Below are 21677 nucleotides of genomic sequence, written 5' to 3' on the forward strand. Positions count from 1 at the left end.
CCCAAATCTATCTTGACCCATATTATAGTTGTGTAATCTCTTTTTATTTTATTTTTATATATTTTGTAATTTATATCACATAAAAATAAATATATAATAATACAAAACTATGTAAATATTAAACAAATATTTAAATTGTCAAAATTAAAAATTTTGATAAATAAAAAACAATCTAAAATATTAAATATTAAGTTAAAAATATATTTAAAAATTAATATGAGAAAAGTTAAAACAAACAAATCCAATTAAATACAAACATGTTTTAACAAAATTTTAAATATTCCCAATTAAATCAAATTTAGACCAACATAAAACATTTCATTTATAAGTAGACTCAACCCGAAATTAAATTCTTAATTTAAAAAATAAAAAAAAAATATGCTCCATTAAATATTAGTTATATTAATTAATATATTTTTTTAATCTTTATTGGGATTGGGTCCCACTTTCTGACTTATGGTTCAAAATCTAAGATATATCCCCAGCCGTCTGATCCTGTTTTGTCTGTTTCCAAAGCTCCCTCTGCATAAAAGATTGTCCCCTGCTTTCAAAGAATAAGAACACAAAATTAGGAAATAAATAATTTATAAATTTTTAGAGGACTGAAATTAAACATAAAGTTTTTAAAAGTTAAAATATAAATATATTATGTATTAACTAATGATTTCGTGATTTTTAAGAGATTAAAATATTATTTCATCATATATTACCTTATAATTGTATTATTTATAAAAGGGTTGAATTGAAAAGTTTTCACTTGAGGTCTTAGTATTTGTCTCTAATTCGAGCATTAAAGAAAAAGTATTAAAAAAAGTACAATCATAAATCTCGAAAATTTAATTTCTATAAATTAAAAAATATATATTAGTTTTATAAAAAAAATCAATTGCGTATATTGGTAATTCAGACTTTCGTTTTTGACAAATTTTTATTGAATTGAATTGTTAATTGTCTTATTACAATGATTGAATAATTATTTTAAAATAAAGATATAAATAATTACAATTTTTTAAAATTATTGTTACTATCTCTTGCATTGCGAAACAATTCAAGAAAAAAGATAAAATCTTAATGACCGTTTTTAGGTACATATATATTATCTTTGAGGGAGGTGGAGACGTTGAGGTAACCGAGGCACTAAGACCACCATCCATCACATCATCAACAAACTGACAGCCACGTGGCCAAATCTTAGGCCACCTAGTAAATGTTTTAATAAAAGCTGACAGATAGCTGAGCTGAGCCGAGCTACTACTTAGCTAAGTAGGGGTAGTATGGGTGGACTGCTGAGCCCACCCTGAGACTGCGGCTAATAAATTAAAAAGATAAAATTTTAATAAAATAATTTTAATTTTGTTAATTTTAAAATATAAAAGGTAGATAACTAAAATTTTAAAATTAAAAATATAAGTATTAAATTTTAAATTTATAAAGATGGTAAGCATATTTTAATCTTTCTCTTAATTTTATTTTAATTTTTTGTTTATATTAATCTCGAAATTTAATAATTCTTTTAAATTTAAATTCCGTTAAAATATTATGACATAATACTTTAAAATTGTGTTATGTCATGGTTTGAAAATTAATATTTTTTTTTAATTTTATATAAAAATTTTAAAATCTCATATCATTACATGTTACTGAAATTTAAATCTAAAAAGTAATGTTGAGTTTTATAGATTAAGTTTAAAAATTAAATATTATTTTAAACGAAAGAAATAGTTAAATCTAAAAAGTAATGTTGAGTTTTATAGATTAAGTTTAAAATTTAAATATTATTTTAAACGAAAGAAATAGTTCATAAATAAAATATTGATTTTAACGAAAGAGAACATGTGTTTAGTGGCTTTTTAAAGTTACTAGTTTCTTTTACTTTTTTGTTGTTATTATTATTTTATAATAAAAGTTCTGTGTTTTATTTCTCTAACGAATTTTATTTATTCTCACATCTTGAAATATTAAAATATTTATTTGATAATTATGTAAGAATAAAAAATAATTTTATAGTTTAACAGATAAATTTATATTTTTAAATTCAAAAATAAATAAATTAGACGTATAATTTTAATAGTGATAATAATTAGACTTACTAAATTCTAAATGGGTGTATTGGGACGAGTCGAGTCCAAATACTACCAAACTCAAGCTTGACTTAGAATTTGAAGTTTGATATTTGGCTTAAGCTCAACCAAACATTTTGTATTTAAGCTCGAGCTCGGCTTGAGATGTTATTGAGCTACTTGAGCTCAAGCCCGATTAAACGTTTTTACCAATTTCTGTACCCATGCTTAAATTAGACTTGATAATTAAGCTTACGATTAATAATATATATTCAGGGTAATAACATGGTTTGATAATAAAAAAAATGAAATGCTTGATAAGGCTTACAAGCCGTTTAAGTCAATTATTATTAAGCTCGAATTCAACTTGATTAATAGCTCGAGCTTGACTCGATAATTATCGAATTGAGCTCGAATTTTGTTCGAGTCAAACTCAAATAGTTTATAAGTACTAATGTCTCATCTACACCTCTAACTCAAAATGAAAATTTTCAATATTAATTAAAAATTAAAAATAATAATATATTAAAAAGACCAAGGTTGGTTGAAACAAGATTAGATTGGTCTATTGGATTGAGAACCGGTCGATATATTAATCTAGAAAAAAAATTGATCAATCCATAAATCGATCGAGTTAGGAATTGAACCAATTTTTATATAATATATATTCACTTTTTTTTTTATAGATCTTGTAATAATATTTTAATTAAACCGAGCGGATAATTAGATGGAGAATGAAAATTGAATGCGAATAAATGGAGGCTTATCTGTTGAGCTAATTTAGTATAAAATTTACGCATGTGAAAGATAGAGTTTTCATAAGAGCATTTTATACTGATAAACTAGGTTGGTGAAGGTAGAGAGCAAGTACTTACTTAGCCATAACATAAGGTTGCAAATTTTTCAAAATCAATTGAGACATTTCACTTGTATTTAGATTGCTTAATGTATCAATTACTGCAGAAAGGCTTATCTTTGTAATGATTGTGTACCGGCATTAGATGGAACATCTTCGTTCGTTTGTATCACTTAAAATTCAAAACAGATTTTGTAGTCGTAATGGGAAAAACGTAATCACTTTATATTATTTTGTTGGGATGAAATTACGTTACTATCACTTCCACAAAATGCATAGCTTCTATGTTATTATGTTATATTATTTTCAGTTGTTTGACCTTGGAGTTGATTATTGGTATACATAATTTCTTTTAGTTGTTTATATTTGCTTCTTAATATAGTTACTAGAAATGGGTAAATCCAAGGTAGCAATTTAAGCGGACACTATCAAAGGATACTTGTCGAGGAGGCTCAAAAACGAAACAAGTCGTCTTATACTTTGAGCACGTGGACAATCCTCTTAATAGGTAAAAAGTAGATGTGATATTATTGTTAGCATAAATAACGATTTATAATACGATGTAGCGAAAAAAAGTAAATATAAATTCTAATCATTGCCTAAATCAAATGCCAAGATTGAATTGTTGTGACATGTATGTCGAGCACGTCAAACCACTGACAAGGACATCGAATTTAGTAATACGAAAAATTGAAAACCGTCAAAATTTTCTAAGCACTCGAAAACCCCACTAGAATGCATTTGTTGTTTGCTTTTTTTACTTTTTTCGGTGCTTATAAATCTTATGCTAGTCGATATTTATAATGGTGATTCCCTATCAAAATCATCAACTACACATCTCACTATTACACATACAAAGGTGTGAAGGTGGTCGGCAACAAAATGTAGACATGTGGGAATAACCCCACCAAACGTTTGAATATGGAACACCTTCCCACGGACCAGTTCCAACAATTATATGCAAAATTCGAAAGGATAATGAATTTGGATGGAACGACAATTATAAGATGATAACTTGTGATAAAAAAAAAACTTACGAGGAAGCAGTGAGGGTAATATCTTAACTTTATTCGTTCAGTAGTCGTTTTTATTGCAATAGTTTAATTATTCTCCTCGTATTTATGATTTGAAACAGAAACATCCCAAGTACGAATGGGTTTTGAACAGGAAACTCGAGATGGCTTTGGTTTTTGACGAAGAAATATCAACCGGAAGTTTTGCTTGATTCTGAAGATTCCGAGGCTGATATTAACTCGGGAAAAGCATCTTCATCAGCTGGAACTGCACAATCAAGGTCTCGTCCTAGAAGGAAAACTGTTCGAGCAAGTGTCGAAAATGAACACATCAACAATGTAATGAATGCACTCGTAAAGATCGCAGATGCCATGGGAAAATTTATTAGTGATGATGAAGTTAACGCCACACAGCTTTACGAGCAGGTGATGTCGATGGAGGAGTTCAACGAGGAATCCCTTGTTGCTGCTTTTGATCATTTAATGCAACAAAGAAGGTAGCCATGAAATAAGAAACATAGGACGATTTGGCTGCAAGTTTTCTTCAAAATTAAGAGATGAAAACCTTATATTATTTTGTTGAATCTTTTTAATGTGGTTGTAGAATCAAAGCTACTTGCTTACGTAGGTTTGCATTTTTTTGTTGGTAGTGTGGGCGACTTTGACTTCAAGATCCCGAGTCCGATAGCTGGAGAACCAAATCTATAAAACAGAGGAGCAATGAAACGGAGTAAGCAATTTATGCTTAGTAAGTTTTGAGCAAGGAATTCCAGCACAACAAAAGTATAGCATTCATATAGCTAAACGGATAATTTCATATGCACAAATTTTCGATATCATACTTGCTTCACATTACCAACCCTTATGTACATACACAAAAGATCAACTTAGCCAAAGGCCGGTAGCTCGTTTATCAACTGAGCGAATACTTATTTGTAAGGACTCAACTAAATTCAAGCACATACGAAACATACCTCAATGTTGGGATGTTTCTAGAGTATTAACTGAAATTTTTACAGCAAGATCATTCATTCCCAAATCACGTACCTTCGGAGTTTAACCGGATATAGCTCCTCGTTCAAATGCCTTCGGGACATAGCCCGGTTATAGTAACTCGCACAAATGCCTCCGGGACTTAACCCGGATTTAGTAACTCGCACAAATGCCTTCGGGACTTAACCCGGATTTAGTAACTCGCACCAATGCCTTCGGGCTTAGCCCGGAATTAGTATCTCGCACAAATGCCTTCGGATTTTCGTTTTTATGTAAGAACAATATGTAAATTAATTTATTATGCTTTAAGTTTTAAATACCATTTGATACTTGATCATGCTTGACTGAGAGCTTTTTTTTTTCTTTTGTCATAATTCAGTACCTGAGTTTGGTTTTACTGTTCAATTTGATACTCGGACCAAACGACATTATATGGATCAATGAATTTTGACAAATGTGCTTTAGTAATAAAAATATAGGTACTCAATTAGGATACAAAGAAGCTTGTTTATCAAATTGAACATTAAAGTTAAACTTGGGTACTTAACTATAACCAAAAAATCTTAGATACCAAAATAAACATTGGAACCACACTTAAGTACCAAATTGAGATAAAATAAACTGAAGTATCAAATTAAATATTGAAGCATGGTCTAGGCCTTTTGGCCCAACTTGAATTGTGTTTGGGAATGAATTTTTTTTGTTCTTAGATGATTTCGAACTGACCTGAATTTAAATTAGATAAATAATTCATTTGAATTTAATTATAAAAATATATAAATGAAAATTTTATGTTTTATTATCTTTTAAATATAGTAAAATAAAATATTTGAATGACCTGAGTCGAACTCGTATCCGGGCTTGAAAACATTTCTAAAATTGGGCTGCGGCCCGGCCTTGGTCATAAACAGCTCTAGAGCGTAGCACCAACATCTATTTTTAATCCGTACAAAACAAAGCAACGTGTCGCTGGTTGAATCCACGGGCGTTGAAGGAGAGCGTGTTTGCCACAAGTTCTCGCCTATTTTTCGATCCCAAAAGATAACCCCGTGTTTGTGTTATCTCTATTAACCAGACACACAAACGCAGTACCAATTTTCTCTCGACAATCCAAAGCCCTTTCAATGGCGTCCAGTACGACCGCATTCGGTTCCGGCGTATCAACAACAGCTTTGGGGTTGAGCAGCCTCAAGCGAAGCCCCACTGTTGGTGTCGCTACCATTATTTTTCCAAAGCCTCGCCGCTCGTCGGCTATGGTAGTCAGAGCTGAGGGTCAAACCATAAACCCAGAGATAAGGAAAACGGAGGAGAAGGTGGTCGACTCAGTTGTAGTCACTGAACTCTCTAAGCCCCTTACAGCTTATTGCAGGTTGGTTGGTTCTCTCTGTTTTCGTTGTGTCTTGAGTTTCACTATATTACGAAGGTTTATTTATGTTGGTTTTTTGCAGATGTTGGAGGTCAGGTACTTTCCCTCTTTGCGATGGAGGACATGTGAAACACAACAAGGCTACAGGGGACAATGTTGGTCCTTTGCTCTTGAAGAAACAGTGACCCTTTGGTTTGGTTTTTCTCTATCATGGCTTTGGACTTTGATGTTAAATTTGATTATCAAATCGTATGAACTGAGAACCTTCTTGTGTTTGTGTTTGGTCTGATTTTGTTTTGAAGTGTTTGTTTCCTCAGTTATGTTTTTCTTCGTATACCGTCAGCTGCAAAGCAATATTGGTATTCTTTATATCTTGTTTTCAAAGCAAACGATGAATCCATTGTGTATTAGAGTTTAACCAAGTATATGGAGTGTGGATTATAACATTATTTTATTAGAGTCAGATTCAGGGCACAATGCCATATTCATGAATCCCAACATTGGTAGTATATTCACGTACTTACATATACAAACAGTTTCATGGCTCTTGACCAAGCTGGGATCCTATGTTTGCCCCTTTATCTCCGATTATCTGTATTAATTGCCTTTCTTAGAAGTTGCTTAGCTTTGATTTATGCTATTGATTAGCAGCAGATTCTGCTCCTTGATCTTTTATCTTATTCTTTATGCAATCTACTTATGAGTTAGGAACCAAGCACACCACACCACAGTCGAAACAAAAGCAGAGGTAGTTCCAACAAAAGTGCTCAACGGTTTGCCTATTCAATCCTGATTCTGCGAAAACAACCCCATCCACCAGCTTCCGAACTAGTCCACCGATGACCGCTCTCACTTTATACCCAATACTCATTTCAACGATCTCAGTGGAAGATAACGCTCCCATACGCAAAAAGAGCACTTTCAGACTTAGTTCATATGCATGATTATATAAGAGTTAATTACATAAGACATCCCTAAAGTATGATCCTCATTCTAATTTGGTCCCCAAGCTTCAAAAATTTCTAATTGCATCCTCAAACTATTGATATTAAATCAATCAAGCCCTTCCATTTTTGAAACCATTAATTTAACTATTAAATGACATGTAAGATCTTATGCGAAGTAATTGAAAATGATTTTTTTAAAGAAAAATCAAATGTTGTCGCGTAACTTTTAATATTAAAACTAAAAGACAAGTAAAACCGAAAAATGAGAGTGCATTAATCTAAAAGTTTCAAAACCTTTAAAACCAATGTTTTTATGATATTTGTTTTTCTTTAAATTTTTCATAAATTATGTTACATAAGATCTAACATCTCATGTATCGGTTAAGTTAACCATTTTAATAACGAATGGGTCTTATTGATATAACATTGATGGTTTTAGGATGTAATTAGAATGGTTTAGAGTTTGAGGACCAATTTGAATGAGGATCATAATTTAGCAGTCTTTTGTTCAATTAACTCTTATAATAATATGATAAAATATATAAATACAACATAAATTCAAAATTATCATATTAACCATGGATGATAAATTTGAGGTATTAAAAAGTACGAGTAAATTACTCTACCACTCACACTCGTCTTGCCCCCGACGTGATAAAATTATCCAATTAATTTCTTTAAATTTTATATAAATACAAATTAGTATAATGATAAAATTATATTTTTGATATTCAAAATATTATTATTTATTGTGACCACTTGACGCTTCATTTAAACAATTTCTTAATTAAGATCCCACCAACCAGATAGCAATTGGAATTTTGTCTATCCACTATACGACTATATTATCAATGATTTAAGTGATAATATGTCATATTTAATATCTACTTTCACAACTTAATTTAATTCATTTGTCTAACATTTATTATTAGATATAAATAAATGATTATTTTTCTAAATAATGAAATGTATTCACTATTCTATTCTACTCTTTTCTCTTTAATTTCCATCCAAGTCTTATAATTTATCATCAAGAAAAATCTTCGACTTTCTTTCTGTGTTTTTTCCTGGCTCTCCCTTTTTCTCTCTGTCACCACTTTTTGCCTTCGTATATCATAGACACCAACAACACTTCATATTAATATTCAATCATATACCATCGATAACTTTAATGTTATCACATCAAATAAAATTTAAAATTTCTTCCTAATATATATTAATATATAGAAAAAGGTACATTATACCCAAAGTTATTACACTACTAATAAATTTATGTTTTAATCTTTCAACTTTAAACAGTTATAAAACAGTCATTGAATTATTCGAAAGTTTTCATTTAAATCATTGAACTATTAAACTATTAAAGTCGCTGTTGTATGGCCTTTTTCTGTTCGCACCACCTGCACCAAATGAAAGCTCTATTTCCTTTTCTCTTCTACAATTCAGTTCTTTTCATAAAATATCTTTGAAAATCACGAATTTACGAATCAAAATCTAAACAGTTTTCTTTTTCGATCTCTGACATTAACCACCAAATCAGTACTGATCCACCGTATCAGTCGTCGAATCATTGCTTGGAACTCGCTAATCACACTATTTAAAAAAGAAAAACTTAACAGCTCAATGAATTAAATAAAAACTTTCAAATAATTTATTAGCTTAAATAATTCAATTACCATTTTGTGAGTTTTAAGTTCATATAAATCCTTTTTTATATCATATTGTTCATAATAAAGGCACCGACGAACATGCATAAGCTATTGGTTTTATGGAATATATTACTCTTTTTTATAATTAAGATTTTATCGAGATTGAAGACTTATAATTTAAAACTAAAAAATCAGCGTATTATATCTTTGACCTTTAATTTATTTTAATCATATTATTGTCTTATTTATCAACTAGTAAAATTTAAAAGTGTGTTGAAAGATGGTCAAAAAGAAAACAGGAACTCAAGCTTACGTGGCCAAATGAAGTTTGAATTGTTTAATTAACATGTTTTAATTGAACGTATAGGATCATGGCTGCACTGTGGTTACCACTTGACCACATCAATTGTTGCACCACCGCTTCTCAGCCTCCCATTTGCATTCATCTTCCTCGGATGGGCTGCCGGAATTATAAGTTTGGTGGTCGGAGCTCTGGTCACTTTCTATTCTTACAACTTGCCATCTCTTGTCCTTGAACATCATGCTCAATTGGGCCGCCGACATCTTCGCTTCACAGACATGGCCAATGACATTTTGGGTAACCACTCTCCAAATATTTCCAAACAGCTTCACTCTTTCTATTCTTTTGTCCTTTTTTCCAAAAGTGTGAAAAATGTGTGTATATATTGAAAAAGAAAAAAGATTAATAAAATTTGACCCTGCATTATTGATTCCTTTTACCAAAAAAAATAAATGAAGAAATTTAAATGCCTATGCTATGAGCAAGCAATCCAGTAAATGTCAGCCTTACACTTGTGAATTGCTGAATGGCTCAAAATTATTAATTTCATTATATATTATTATTATCTTATGACCAAGAACATGGATGAGTAAGTATTTTTCATCTTTCAAGCTGATTCATTATCCACTACATAAAACTGACATTCTCACATTCAACTAATATCATCGAAGGTTCCCTCCACGAAGAGCTAGAAAAGAACTTGACAAAAAATGAGACTAGTAAGTAAGAGTGTAGATTGCATCTGTTTCACAAATCCTAACATATAAACTCAAAACACAAAATAAGGCATATTGAAAATAGATGGAATATTATTCACCAACACATTTGGTTATCCGTATTTCTATCACATTATTATTATTTATTTATTTCTCTTTTCACATAATGCATTTTAAAAATAAATCAAGCTTTCACGAGATTACTAACAGTATCCAAATCTTAACCTATCAGTTTAATTTTTTATTTATATTTACTTAAAATAGAAGCAGAATAACAAAAAAAAACAAATTTGTAATTTATTATTAACTTTAATTATCTAATATGTTTATAAATAAAAATTAAAAACAAAAAATTTGACCCTATTAATATGATATATAGAAATTAAATGAATATTTTGATAAGTACAAGAGAAATTAAGATTAAATTATAAATTTAAGCCTATTAATTCTTATGAATCAAATAAGAGCTATGTATATATTAGATATATAAATTCTATATATTAAAATATCATTTGTACTTTTATGGATGTTTTAAGAATTGATTGAATAACGGCTGAACCTGCAGTGCAGGTCAGCCGAGCATTATGAAAATATTGAGCTGGAACGTTCGATGAGGTTTGTTATAGGGGATTTTAATGAGATTTTATTTAGCTTTGAAAAACAAAGAGGTCGTTTGAGGTAAGCAAGGCAGATGGAGGCTTTTCGATCAACTTTGGATGATTATGAGTTGGTGGACATAGGGTACAGTGGCCGATGGTATACGTGGGAGAGGGGGAATTTTGAGGCAAATAATATAAGAGAGCGGCTTGATAGGGGAGTGGCAAATCTGGCGTGGACTGAGATGTTTCCATTTTATAGACTCATTCATATTGACAATTCAATTTCTGATCATTGTCCGTTGTTGCTGGAAACAGATTTATCGACAAGTAATGGTACCTCTTCAAACTCAACGTGTTTATTTCGGTTTGAAACTGCTTGGCTGTTAGAAGATTCTTGTTATGAGCAAGTTAGATCTTTGTGGGTTTCCAACAAAAATGCGTCAGTGCCTGAAAGATTAACACTGATGGGTGAGGGGTTACGAAGATGGGCAAGTAATTTAAAGAGGGAAAGGGGCGCGAATATGAAGAAGCTGTCAGACCAATTAAATAAATTGTCTGAGGAAGACCCTTCAGATGACATTATCGGGGCCATGATTAGGACTAAACTAGAGACGAATCTTGAGATCGATAAGGAAGAGCTCTATTGGGAGCAAAGGGCTAGATCAAATTGGTTAAGGTATGTGGATCGGAATACTAGTTTTTTCCACAATCTCGCCTCAAGTAGACACCGTAAAAACAAGATTACTGGGCTGAAGGATCAAAATGGGAACATCATGGAGACGGACGAAGGCCTTATGCGCATTGCAACCAGTTATTTTAAAGGGTTGTTTGCTAGTGAGAGATGTAGAGAAGCTGGAAAAATTTTTGAAGGGGTCCAAAAAACGATAACAGTTGAATGAACATGATGTTATTGGACATCTTTCGTGATGATGAAGTTAGGAGGGTGGTTAAGGAGATGGGGGAAATAAAGCTCCGGGTATTGATGGCTTCCATGCGGTGTTTTTTCAGAGATTTTGGGAAATTGTAGGCGAGGATGTTACAAACTTCTGTCTTAAAGTGCTTAATAGAGAACTCCAGCTGAACGAGGTTAATTTTACAACGATTGTGTTAATCCCCAAAGCCCTAACGCCAGATTGTATGACAGACTTTCGGCCTATAAGTTTGTGTACGGTGTTATATAAAATTATAGCGAAAGTCATCGCTAATAGATTCAAAAGAGCGTTTGTCCCTGGTCGGCTTATTACGGATAATGTCCTTGCGGCTTATGAAATCCTACACGCTTTTAAGAATAGGAGGAAAGGGAATAAGGGCTTTTTTACTTTAAAGCTCGATATGAGCAAAGCATACGACAGAGTTGAGTGGGGATTTGTCACAGGCATGATGAGGAGTATGGGGTTTGATGAAAAATGGGTTGAGCTAATTTATCATTGCATTTCCTCGGTCCATTACGCTGTTACGATCAACGGAAGGTTGAGTGAGCCTTTTCAACCGGAACGGGGCCTCAGACAAGGGGACCCACTGAGTCATTGCTTGTTTCTTATTTGTACTGAGGATTTTTCAACACTACTTAAACTAGCTAAGAAGGATGGTCTTATCCAAGGAGCGCGTGTTTGTCGAGGAGGTCCGAGGGTAACTCATTTGTTTTTCGTAGATGATAGCATTATTTTTGGAGAAGCAAATGAGGATGGTTGCAGGATAATGAAAGGCTTTCTGGATGACTATGAGAAAGCATTAGGTCAGAAGATCAATTTGGATAAATCACAAATTTTTTTCAGTTCTAACTGCCCTGAAGACACTAGAGATCTTTTGACGAATTATTTGGGTGTTAGGTCTGTCACGAGTATGGAAAAGTATTTGGGTTTGCCTACAATGGTGAGGAGGAGGAAGAAGGAGGCTTTTCAAAGACTTTGTGATAGACTGAGAGCAAGAATCATTGGGTGGGGGAGCTGTATGTTGTCTCAAGGGGGCAAAGAAGTCTTCATTAAAGCTGTACTACAGGCCATGCCGATTTTCTCAATGTCTTGTTTTCTTCTTCCAAAGTCATTGTGTGTTGAAATGGAAAAGATTTTGAATCGGTTTTGGTGGGGAAAAGGAGGTAATAGGCACGATTTGCACTGGTCCTGCTGGTTTGATTTATGTCAGGCTAAAGATGATGGGGGTCTAAACTTTCGAGATATGGGGAAGTTTAACATCGCTTTATTAGCTAAACAAGGATGGCGGTTAATTACTAAGTCGGATTCGTTGTTAGCTAGAATTCTTAAAGCAAGATACTATCCTCGTTCAAGTTTTTGGGAAGCTAGACTGGGAACTTGCCCTTCGTACACTTGGAAAAGTATATACGCGGCTAGGGGTTTGTTGGAGCAACGGATAGGTTGGAGGGTAGGTACAGGGGAAAGGATATCAATTTGGCATGATCGTTGGCTACCGCAAAAGTTTGGCAGCAAGGTGAATTCTTATCCTATTAATAATCTAGTCCTAACAGTGGATCAGATAATTGGTCAGGAAAGACGGGTCTGGAAAGAAGAGATGATTACCAATATTTTTTCAGCTGAAGACGCGAGAGCAATCAAATGTGTTCCTTTATCCAAAGTTGTACGCGAAGACTGTCTGGTATGACGTGGGGAAAAAACAGGCCAATATTCTGTTAGGAGTGGGTATAAAGAGCTTATGTCTCGACATGGAAATTTAGAAATTACAGATAACATGCACTCAATGTATAAAAGATTGTGGTCTCTATCTTTACCTTCAAATATTAAGATAATGATGTGGAGAGCGCTTCGAGGTTTCCTCCCAACAGGTCAGACACTTTATAATAGGAGGATTCGAAATAATGCAACCTGTGTTCAGTGTAATGCTGAATCAGAAACATTATTGCATGTGGTAGCAGATTGTAATCAAGTCAAAAGCATCTGGGAAGCAATAGGTATTACCTGGCCTAATAATCTGAATTTGGTGAATTTTTGGGAATGGTTTTGTTATTTGGTACAGGACAGAGCGGAGAGGGTCTGGGAAAAGGTCGTCATTGCGGTTTGGGCTATTTGGTGGGCTCGTAATAGACAAACTATGGAAGGCAAAGTTGTAAAAAGACACGAGACTATAGCAAAAATTTTGAGTTTACTTGCTGAGATCGATGTATTGAAGGAGAAATTACCTGCTGTTAGAGAGGTGGATATTGACCGATGGAAACCCCCACAAAATTCATGGGTAAAATTGAACTTCGATGCAGCCTGCAAAGCTCAATTGAATAAGTCCTGTTTGGGGTTTGTTATTAGAAACGAGAAAGGGGAAGTAATGGGTAGTGGAATTACCCTTCATTCCAACTTATTGGATGTGGGTTTGGCTAAAGCTGTAGCTTGCTATCAAGGTCTCCTCTTTGCTAAAGAAACGAGTTTCGCAAATGTAGAGGTTGAAGGGGATGCGCGGGTAGTAATCGAGAAAATCATTCAGGGAGAAGATGGTAGAGCAGATCTGGATTCAGTTATAGCAGACATCAAAGCATTCAAAATTTTTTTCAGCAGATTAGCTTTAAGCATGTCAGAAGGGAGGCAAATCAAGTGGCACATATCATTGCTAGGGAGGGTCACAGTAAATCAGAGAATACCTTTTGGATAGAAGACATTCCGGCAGTGGCAAGAGAGCTGGTGGCTGCGGAGGAGACGAGCAACGTGCTGTAACTGATTGAAGGCTTGGGTTAGGGACCGGATTGTTGGATTCATTGACGGTTAGGTTTTGTCACCAGAGAGATCTACATGGTGGTCTGGTGTCTTTGGGTTAACCGGCTTTCCACTTTACTTTTCATTTCTTCTACTGTTGTTTTTCTATTTTTGCTGACTAACTGTTCCAATTGGGTTTGGTTTTATTTTATTTTAATGGAAATTACGGTTTTTAATTAAAAAAAAGAATTGATTGAATAATTTTGTTAATTATTACCTATATAATATAAGAAGCAAAACCATGTGCAGAACATTTATGAGGTTGTGGGAGACGGCCAGTTCACCAGTTATAATCATCCAAGTGTCAAATCAGTGATAAAATATTGTCACAAATTTAAGGCACGCATTCACTAATCTCTCTCTTTCACTGTCAGAGCCCCAAAATTTACGAAACCAAATTTGTCGCCGTTCCCGTCCTTTAGTAAAGCTGAGAGAGAGGAATACATTACGTATTATCCCAACAGCTAGCCGCCGCTGCAAAACGGACCACACCGAAACTCCTAGTGCCAGCTTAATCGGAACTGTAATTGGATTATTCTAGAGGCCCACTTACGTGGCTTTACTTTAGAACTAACAGGTGTTAAAGCCTTGGGCCCACAATCCGATCTCCACCTGGCTAACTTTGCGTCATGATTTGGACTTTTGAATCTGTGATTTTTTATGTTTATTGACCGGAAATTTGAATGGGTGAAAGTATGGCGAGAGTTATTATTATTATTAAAATTGGATTGTATTTATTTTTCGATGTTAAGTTTTAATAATAAAAATAAATAATTTTTTTATAAACCGAGAGTTTTATTTCAATAATGAAAAAAACAAGTACAAAGTGAGGGCAAAACAGGAAAGTCATTATCCGCCGTAGCTGTAACACACAAAAGAAAGCGTAAAACTAAGCAGTAACTCTCGGCGGCTTGTGGGTAAATGAAAAGACATAAAGCATACCCAAACACAAAAGCACCAGCGGAGAAAGAAGAAATTTTGCTCTAAAATAAAACCAGAGATCCAAAAAACGCAGCTTCCAGTCCCTTAGATCTGAGAAATCAGACCCGAAAGGTCTCTAGCCAAAAATACCTCTGCCGCCGCTGGTAAATCCTCCACCCAAAACCTAAAAACATTTGAAGAAATATATATAGCAATGGAGCTAAATTAGGGCAGTGATCGCGTTATTTATTTTCATCCCATTCTTGCAGTATATCAGTAATAATATATATGGTGTTTTTCATCTTAATCAAATTATAAATACATGAATATTTAATTTAAAGAAAGTTTTTATATATAATTCGTTAAAATAATATACTTAATAATAAATACAGATATAATCATAATTTGATACATATTTTAAACGAGATTTAAGCTGAGATTTATTGCCACGATTAGACTGAACTTAACCGATAATTTGGTAAACAATTTAAATTTTGGATCATTTTTTAATATTTCTTGACACGGAAGAAAAATAAAATTATTTTTGCTCCGTTAACCTAAACTGAAATACGTCCCAAGCGGAACGCTTTCCAGTAATCTACAGGCAATACCCATGTGTGAGTTTACTGAAGGTTCGATATCCACACTTTGTCGGTAGCCTAAAAGCCAATAACCACAAGCCACGTGTTTTTTCCCTTCCCCCTCTCCTCGGTTGCCATAGTTGATTTCTACATTATACAAATTAAGGTTCCTACTTCCTTCCTTCCTTCCATCTCAAGGCTCAAGGCTCAAGGACCAAACTGCAATTTTCACTCATCTCCTCTCACCATCTTTTCCGGCCGGGAACTTCCACAAAACGTCGCCCTCAAAAGAGATCTTAATGCCTCCGAACTCCAGCAGCGCCGCTATATACTCTACTACAAAAACAAACAGCTCCTCCTCCTCTCTCCAGCTTCAACCTTTTTCATTTCTATGGCTGCTCCTTTTCATCGTCTCACTTCAGGTAACCATTCTCCTTATGGCTCGCGCCGTCCCTTTCTACAATGGCCGAACCCATTTCCCGAACCCAGTATCCGACCCGTGCTCGTCGGGTCGTATCTTCGTTTACAACTTGCCACTTGTTTTCAACCAAGAGTTGTTGGATAATTGCCACGAGCTGGACCCATGGAATTCACGTTGCGAAGCATTGTCCAACGGTGGGTTAGGAAGGAAGGCGACGGGATTATCCGGCGTCGTACCGGAAGAGTTGATCCCGACTTGGTACTGGACAGACCAGTTCGCCATGGAAGTTATTTACCACAACCGTATTTTGAACCATAAGTGTCGCACCATGGAACCGGATTCCGCGACGGCGTTTTATATCCCGTTTTACGCAGGACTCGCCGTCGGGAAGTACTTGTGGTCCAATTATACTACAAAAGATCGTGATAGGTACTGCGAGATGATACTAGACTGGGTCCGAGATCAACCGTATTGGAACCGTTCCGACGGATGGGATCATTTCACGACGATGGGACGCATCACATGGGATTTCCGGCGGTCCAAAAACGAAGACTGGGGTTCCCGATGTATTTACATGCCGGGGATGAGGAACATCACGCGTCTCTTGATTGAACGAAACCCCTGGGACTATTTTGACGTCGGTGTACCTTATCCTAGTGGATTCCACCCCAGGTCCGATTCCGACATCTTCCAATGGCAGTACTTCGTCCGTAACCGCCAACGCGACACCCTCTTCTGCTTTGCCGGAGCGCCGCGCGGCGCCGTGAAGAACGATTTCCGAGGCTTGCTGTTGAACCAATGTATGAACGCTTCCGGTTTATGCCGGGTCGTTGATTGCGCCGGTACCCGTTGCTCCAACGGCACATCGGCGATCCTCGAAACATTTTTGGATTCCGATTTTTGCTTGCAACCCAGAGGCGACAGTTTCACTCGTAGGTCAATTTTCGACTGCATGGTCACCGGTTCCATCCCCGTCTTCTTCTGGCACCGAACGGCTTATCTCCAGTACCAATGGTTTTTACCGAATGATCCCAAAAGTTACTCGGTTTTTATCCACCGGGACGAGGTGAAAAATGGGGCGAGCATTCAAAGCGTGCTTCAACGTTACAGTAGAGAAGAAGTGAAGAAAATGAGGGAGAAAGTGATTGAATTCATTCCCAAGATAATTTATGCAAAGCCTGAGAATGGTTTGGAGAGTATTAAGGATGCATTTGATGTCGCCATTGATGGAGTGTTGAAGAGAAATAAGGAGCATGAGCAGCCTGGTTACAAGTGGAAATGATGGTTTTAATGGAAATTGGAAGCTCGGGGTGAAAAAAATTAGAAATGCAGAGAATATACAGAAATTTATATTTATTACTTTTTAATTTTTAAAGGATGGGATAGGGGCATGACTCCCCCCTGACACTGTTAACTTTTTGTATATAATAATAATGGTTTGATGGTGAAAGTTACTGAATATGTTGTGTTGTGTTGAGTAATAAGAGATTGGCTTTGAAGATTTAGAGCACGTTTGGTTCGCTGTATTGGATTAGAGGTGTATTGGATTGGATTAGAGGTGTAATGGAATAGAGGTGTAATAGCAAATCAACTGTTTGGTTGAATGTAATGGAATAGAGGCGTAATAGTAAAACTGTGTTTGGTTGAATGTAATAGAGGTGTAATAGCATAATGGAGAAAACTAAAATGACCAGAATACCCTTAGCATAAATTTGTTTTGGTAAATGATTATTGTTATTGTTATTTAAATTTTAATAAGATTATTTATTATCAAAAATAAATAATTTAATCATATTTAAACATAATTATTATTTAATATATTTTAATTAAAATATATAATTTAATAAAATTCTTAATAATTAGCAGAAATTTGTTTTGGTAAATTATTTTATTTAAATTTTAATAAGATTAATATCAATAATAAATAATTTAATCATATTTAAACATAATTATTATTAAATATATTTTAATTAAAATATATAATTTAATAAAATTCTTAATAATTAATATTCTTATATGAATTTACTCAAACCATAATATATGATATTGTAAAATATAAAATAACATAATTATTATTAAATATAATATAATTAAAATATATAATTTAATAAAATTCTTAATAATTAATATTCTTATATGAATTTACTCAAATCATAATATATGATTATAACTAATATGATTTAATTAAATATATGATTTAATAAAATTTAAAATTATTATAACTAATATGGTTATAGTTTATGAATTTGTATAATTTAAAATAATAATTATTACATATAATTTAATAATAATATATAATTTCATAAAATTCTTGATAATAAAAATTTTCTTATATGAATTTATACAATTTAAAATAATTAATATTAAATATAATTATATAGTGATATATAATTTCATAAAATTCTTAATAATAAAATGTTCTTATATGAATTTACTAAAATCAATATATAACTTGAGAATTATATTATGCATAAACATGATTAACTTATATTAAGAAAAGGTTAGATGAAAATGAAATTGTACATTAAAATCCATATGTTATATAGTTTTACAACATCAAAAAGTTTGAACATTGATATTTAATGGTAAGAAAGAAATCTCCTAACCCATTCCAAATCGGGCAACTGAAGGTAAACTAAAGAAAACGATCATTTGAGTTGGATGGTCGGGAATTTTACTCAATGCATCATACCGCTGATCATCGGTTAAACCTTCAATTGACCATAAGGCTGAATATAAATTTGAAGCTCTCTCTTTCATATGTTGTTCTGACTTCTGCTGAACTACCACCTCGGAGGCAAAACTCCTACTGATTTCATCGCCAACGGCCTGGATTTTATCCCCGAACAAAGTGGCAGCCTCATTAAATGAAGAAAACACATTATCACGAGCATCAGATTTCTTCTTTCTCTTGTTTGAAGATGAGGAACCCCCTTGAAGATGAGCATCAGTAATTGTCATTTTGTAAGACCATAATTTTTGTTTTTTTTCTTTTGACTAAGTATAGTATTTATATATTTTACTAGTATAAAATCGCTAGGCTTAGTCTCGATAAAGCCCCAAGATTGTATTTTTTTTCAAAACTAGAGTAAATGAAGTGAAATTGACTCATGAATTGGATAAATATCCATACTTTTTTATACAAAAAAAATAGAAATTAAAATATATATAATATAATAATATCATTCTTAAAACCCGATCCAAAAATAGAAAACCTCAATTTGAAAGTTTACCATTACAAAGTACATTCACAAGTACAAACCATTGGTTCAAACATAACCCATACTGAACATCCATACATCATAATTGTGCATGATAAGACTTTCAAATTTAAATAAATTTTAATTTTTATTAATTTAGTATTATATGAATCATATTACAAGCTTGATCTTAGGCATGTTAGTTTCCTTGAGAATACATTAAAGGGGAAACTTTGTTATCAAACGGTCTTCACTTTAAACGTTTAAGCTTCTTTGTTGCATCTGTGATGCTCTGGCTTATCTCGGGATGTTCGGACTTGAGCAATTTATCAAGTTTAAGGGCAGCATCAGGTATGCAATCCTCCTCAATGTGAGACTCCGAACAAAGACCGAAAAGTACTAGGTTGACCTCTCCCTCCAGCTGAATGCAAAATAAGTGGCTAAAAACCTGAATGATGAGCATAACATAACCAAATTGCAATGAGATTTGCATGGTTCGATGCTACATAAATGTTGTAAGCATGGAGAACGAAAAATTAGTTAATCCAAGAACTACTGTTAGCTTTCTAAATTCTTAAATCCACATAATAAGTTCCCGATGGTTAAAACAATCAACGAAGTTAAATTTATAAAAATAAATAGTAGCATTAGACTACATGGGATGCAGTAAACATTCCTAGGAGGGTCATATCCTTGAATCCATGTAAAGATAAAGGTCGGACATGGGTACTTAAGGAAAAAAGAGTCGGACCAACATAGAAATAAATAGTAATAAGAAGCTTTTAAATATATTTACATTAGATTTATAGAGAGAGTATAGAACCATGAAACAAGATATGAACTTTGATTAGCGAGTATTTATGTTCTTAATCTCACCTCTTTCATCCTTGAGACAACTGCATCCTTGATGGCAGGAGACCTTGAGACCAAATTAATAACAAAGAGACCTTGCTCGGAAAGAGTATCTTTTACGTTTTGAAGAAAAGAATCTTCCACAAAATCAGCAGCAGGACATCTCAGTCCAGAGCTATAAAGACAATACAACAGAGGTGATTAAAAGATGTATTTAAAAGCTTTCCGCTTTGCAACAACAATTGTTGTAGCCGTTAATAGAGCAATTCACCTTGAGTCAGAAGAGTCCACATCAACAATAATTATGTCAATAGCGGTACTTCTGCTTTCAGCATCTGAAAGTTTGCAACTTCCGTTGGAAGAAAGGAGCACTTCATTGCCAGCTGAAAATAAGTTTCTGTAGTCCCGGACAAACTGGATGCCATCAGCAATATGTACCTAAAAAATTGGAAGGCGAAAATATTTGAAGCTCTATTTAAAATATATATTATATCTGTCATCTTACAATTCTTTTACAAATGCATTCTTGAAAAGGTGAAACAGATAAATTTCCTACCATATTCATTCTATCTTTTCCAACTTTTATTATTATACCTAAGACATTGAAGATACTTCCTATACGGCTGACGTCTTGATAATAACATAAATATTTGTGTGTAGTTAGACAATTGACCTAAGAGGGTTTAAGAAAGTTCATAAGAAACTTTCAGTTAAGGCTTGATAATATTCAGGGCCTCACAGGTTTCCTAATTAGACCAAACAATCCAGCCTCTAATGACAATAATTGGAAGGTTTGGCATCATTGACCATAAACGCCTATGAAGGTCAAATTATGAATCAAGAATATTTCCCAAGTTGAGTTATATTGAAGCCAGGTTTAAGGATGAAACAAAAACAATTTGATAATTATTGGAAACAAGCTATTCAGTGACAATGGTACTAATTTTTCAGGAAAGGATTAATCACTTCAAACTAAAAATGCACTGAGATACAGTCAGTTACCTTCATTCGTTTATCTTCAGTAAAACCAAAATAGTCTCTTGCAAGGTTAAGCATAACAGGATCTAGCTCCACTCCCTGTGCATAAAAATTCCATTGCACTATTTCCATCAAGTGAAGTCAACTTCAAAATCAATCAGAAGATTCAATAAAATTTTTAACAAAGCAATTCCTTTTGAAAGACAGTTTAACATGTCTTTGACAGGGTAACGTAAGAATTACCTCAATTTGCATAGATTGCATACATCCATGAAGAAACATAGGAAGTAAGCCCGCACCAAGACCTATCACAACTGTTTTAACCTGAGAAAGATGACTTCTGACATGAGCAGTAGTGCAGTGCATCAAAGAAAATAAACATCAACGATTTGAAACAATACAAACATTATGCTACAAAGATTAGACCTCCAAATCTGAAAGTTGGCTAAAGTAGGTCTATTCCCAATACACAACAATCACATCAAATGACCACCAAATATACTTAAAACTG

The 21677-nt window shown here is 33.5% G+C and overlaps 3 protein-coding genes across 3 annotated transcripts; 2 read left to right on the top strand and 1 right to left on the bottom strand.

The window, feature by feature from the left end:
* The first annotated feature begins 5853 nt into the window (after positions 1–5853).
* Positions 5854–6737, top strand: LOC107904634 (CDGSH iron-sulfur domain-containing protein NEET). The gene is made up of 2 exons (XM_016831071.2): positions 5854–6291; positions 6371–6737. Exons 1-2 carry the CDS (start codon positions 6047–6049, stop codon positions 6471–6473), a joined length of 348 nt encoding a protein of 115 aa, XP_016686560.1. The 5' UTR covers positions 5854–6046; the 3' UTR covers positions 6474–6737.
* An 8736-nt stretch (positions 6738–15473) lies between these two features.
* Positions 15474–17640, top strand: LOC107904629 (xyloglucan galactosyltransferase XLT2). Its single transcript, XM_016831066.2, has one exon. It carries the CDS (start codon positions 16015–16017, stop codon positions 17416–17418), a length of 1404 nt encoding a protein of 467 aa, XP_016686555.1. The 5' UTR covers positions 15474–16014; the 3' UTR covers positions 17419–17640.
* A 1946-nt stretch (positions 17641–19586) lies between these two features.
* LOC107963573 (eEF1A lysine and N-terminal methyltransferase) lies at positions 19587–21484 on the bottom strand. Its single transcript, XM_016900032.2, has 5 exons — positions 21410–21484; positions 21191–21265; positions 20460–20626; positions 20213–20363; positions 19587–19784 (listed from the first exon to the last, which is right to left on the bottom strand). The coding sequence occupies exons 1-5, from the start codon at positions 21446–21448 to the stop codon at positions 19587–19589; spliced, it is 630 nt and encodes a 209-aa protein (XP_016755521.1). The 5' UTR covers positions 21449–21484.
* Positions 21485–21677: the final 193 nt, after the last annotated feature.

This window comes from Gossypium hirsutum, chromosome D11, assembly GCF_007990345.1.
Source record: "Gossypium hirsutum isolate 1008001.06 chromosome D11, Gossypium_hirsutum_v2.1, whole genome shotgun sequence".
Lineage (NCBI taxonomy): Eukaryota > Viridiplantae > Streptophyta > Magnoliopsida > Malvales > Malvaceae > Gossypium > Gossypium hirsutum.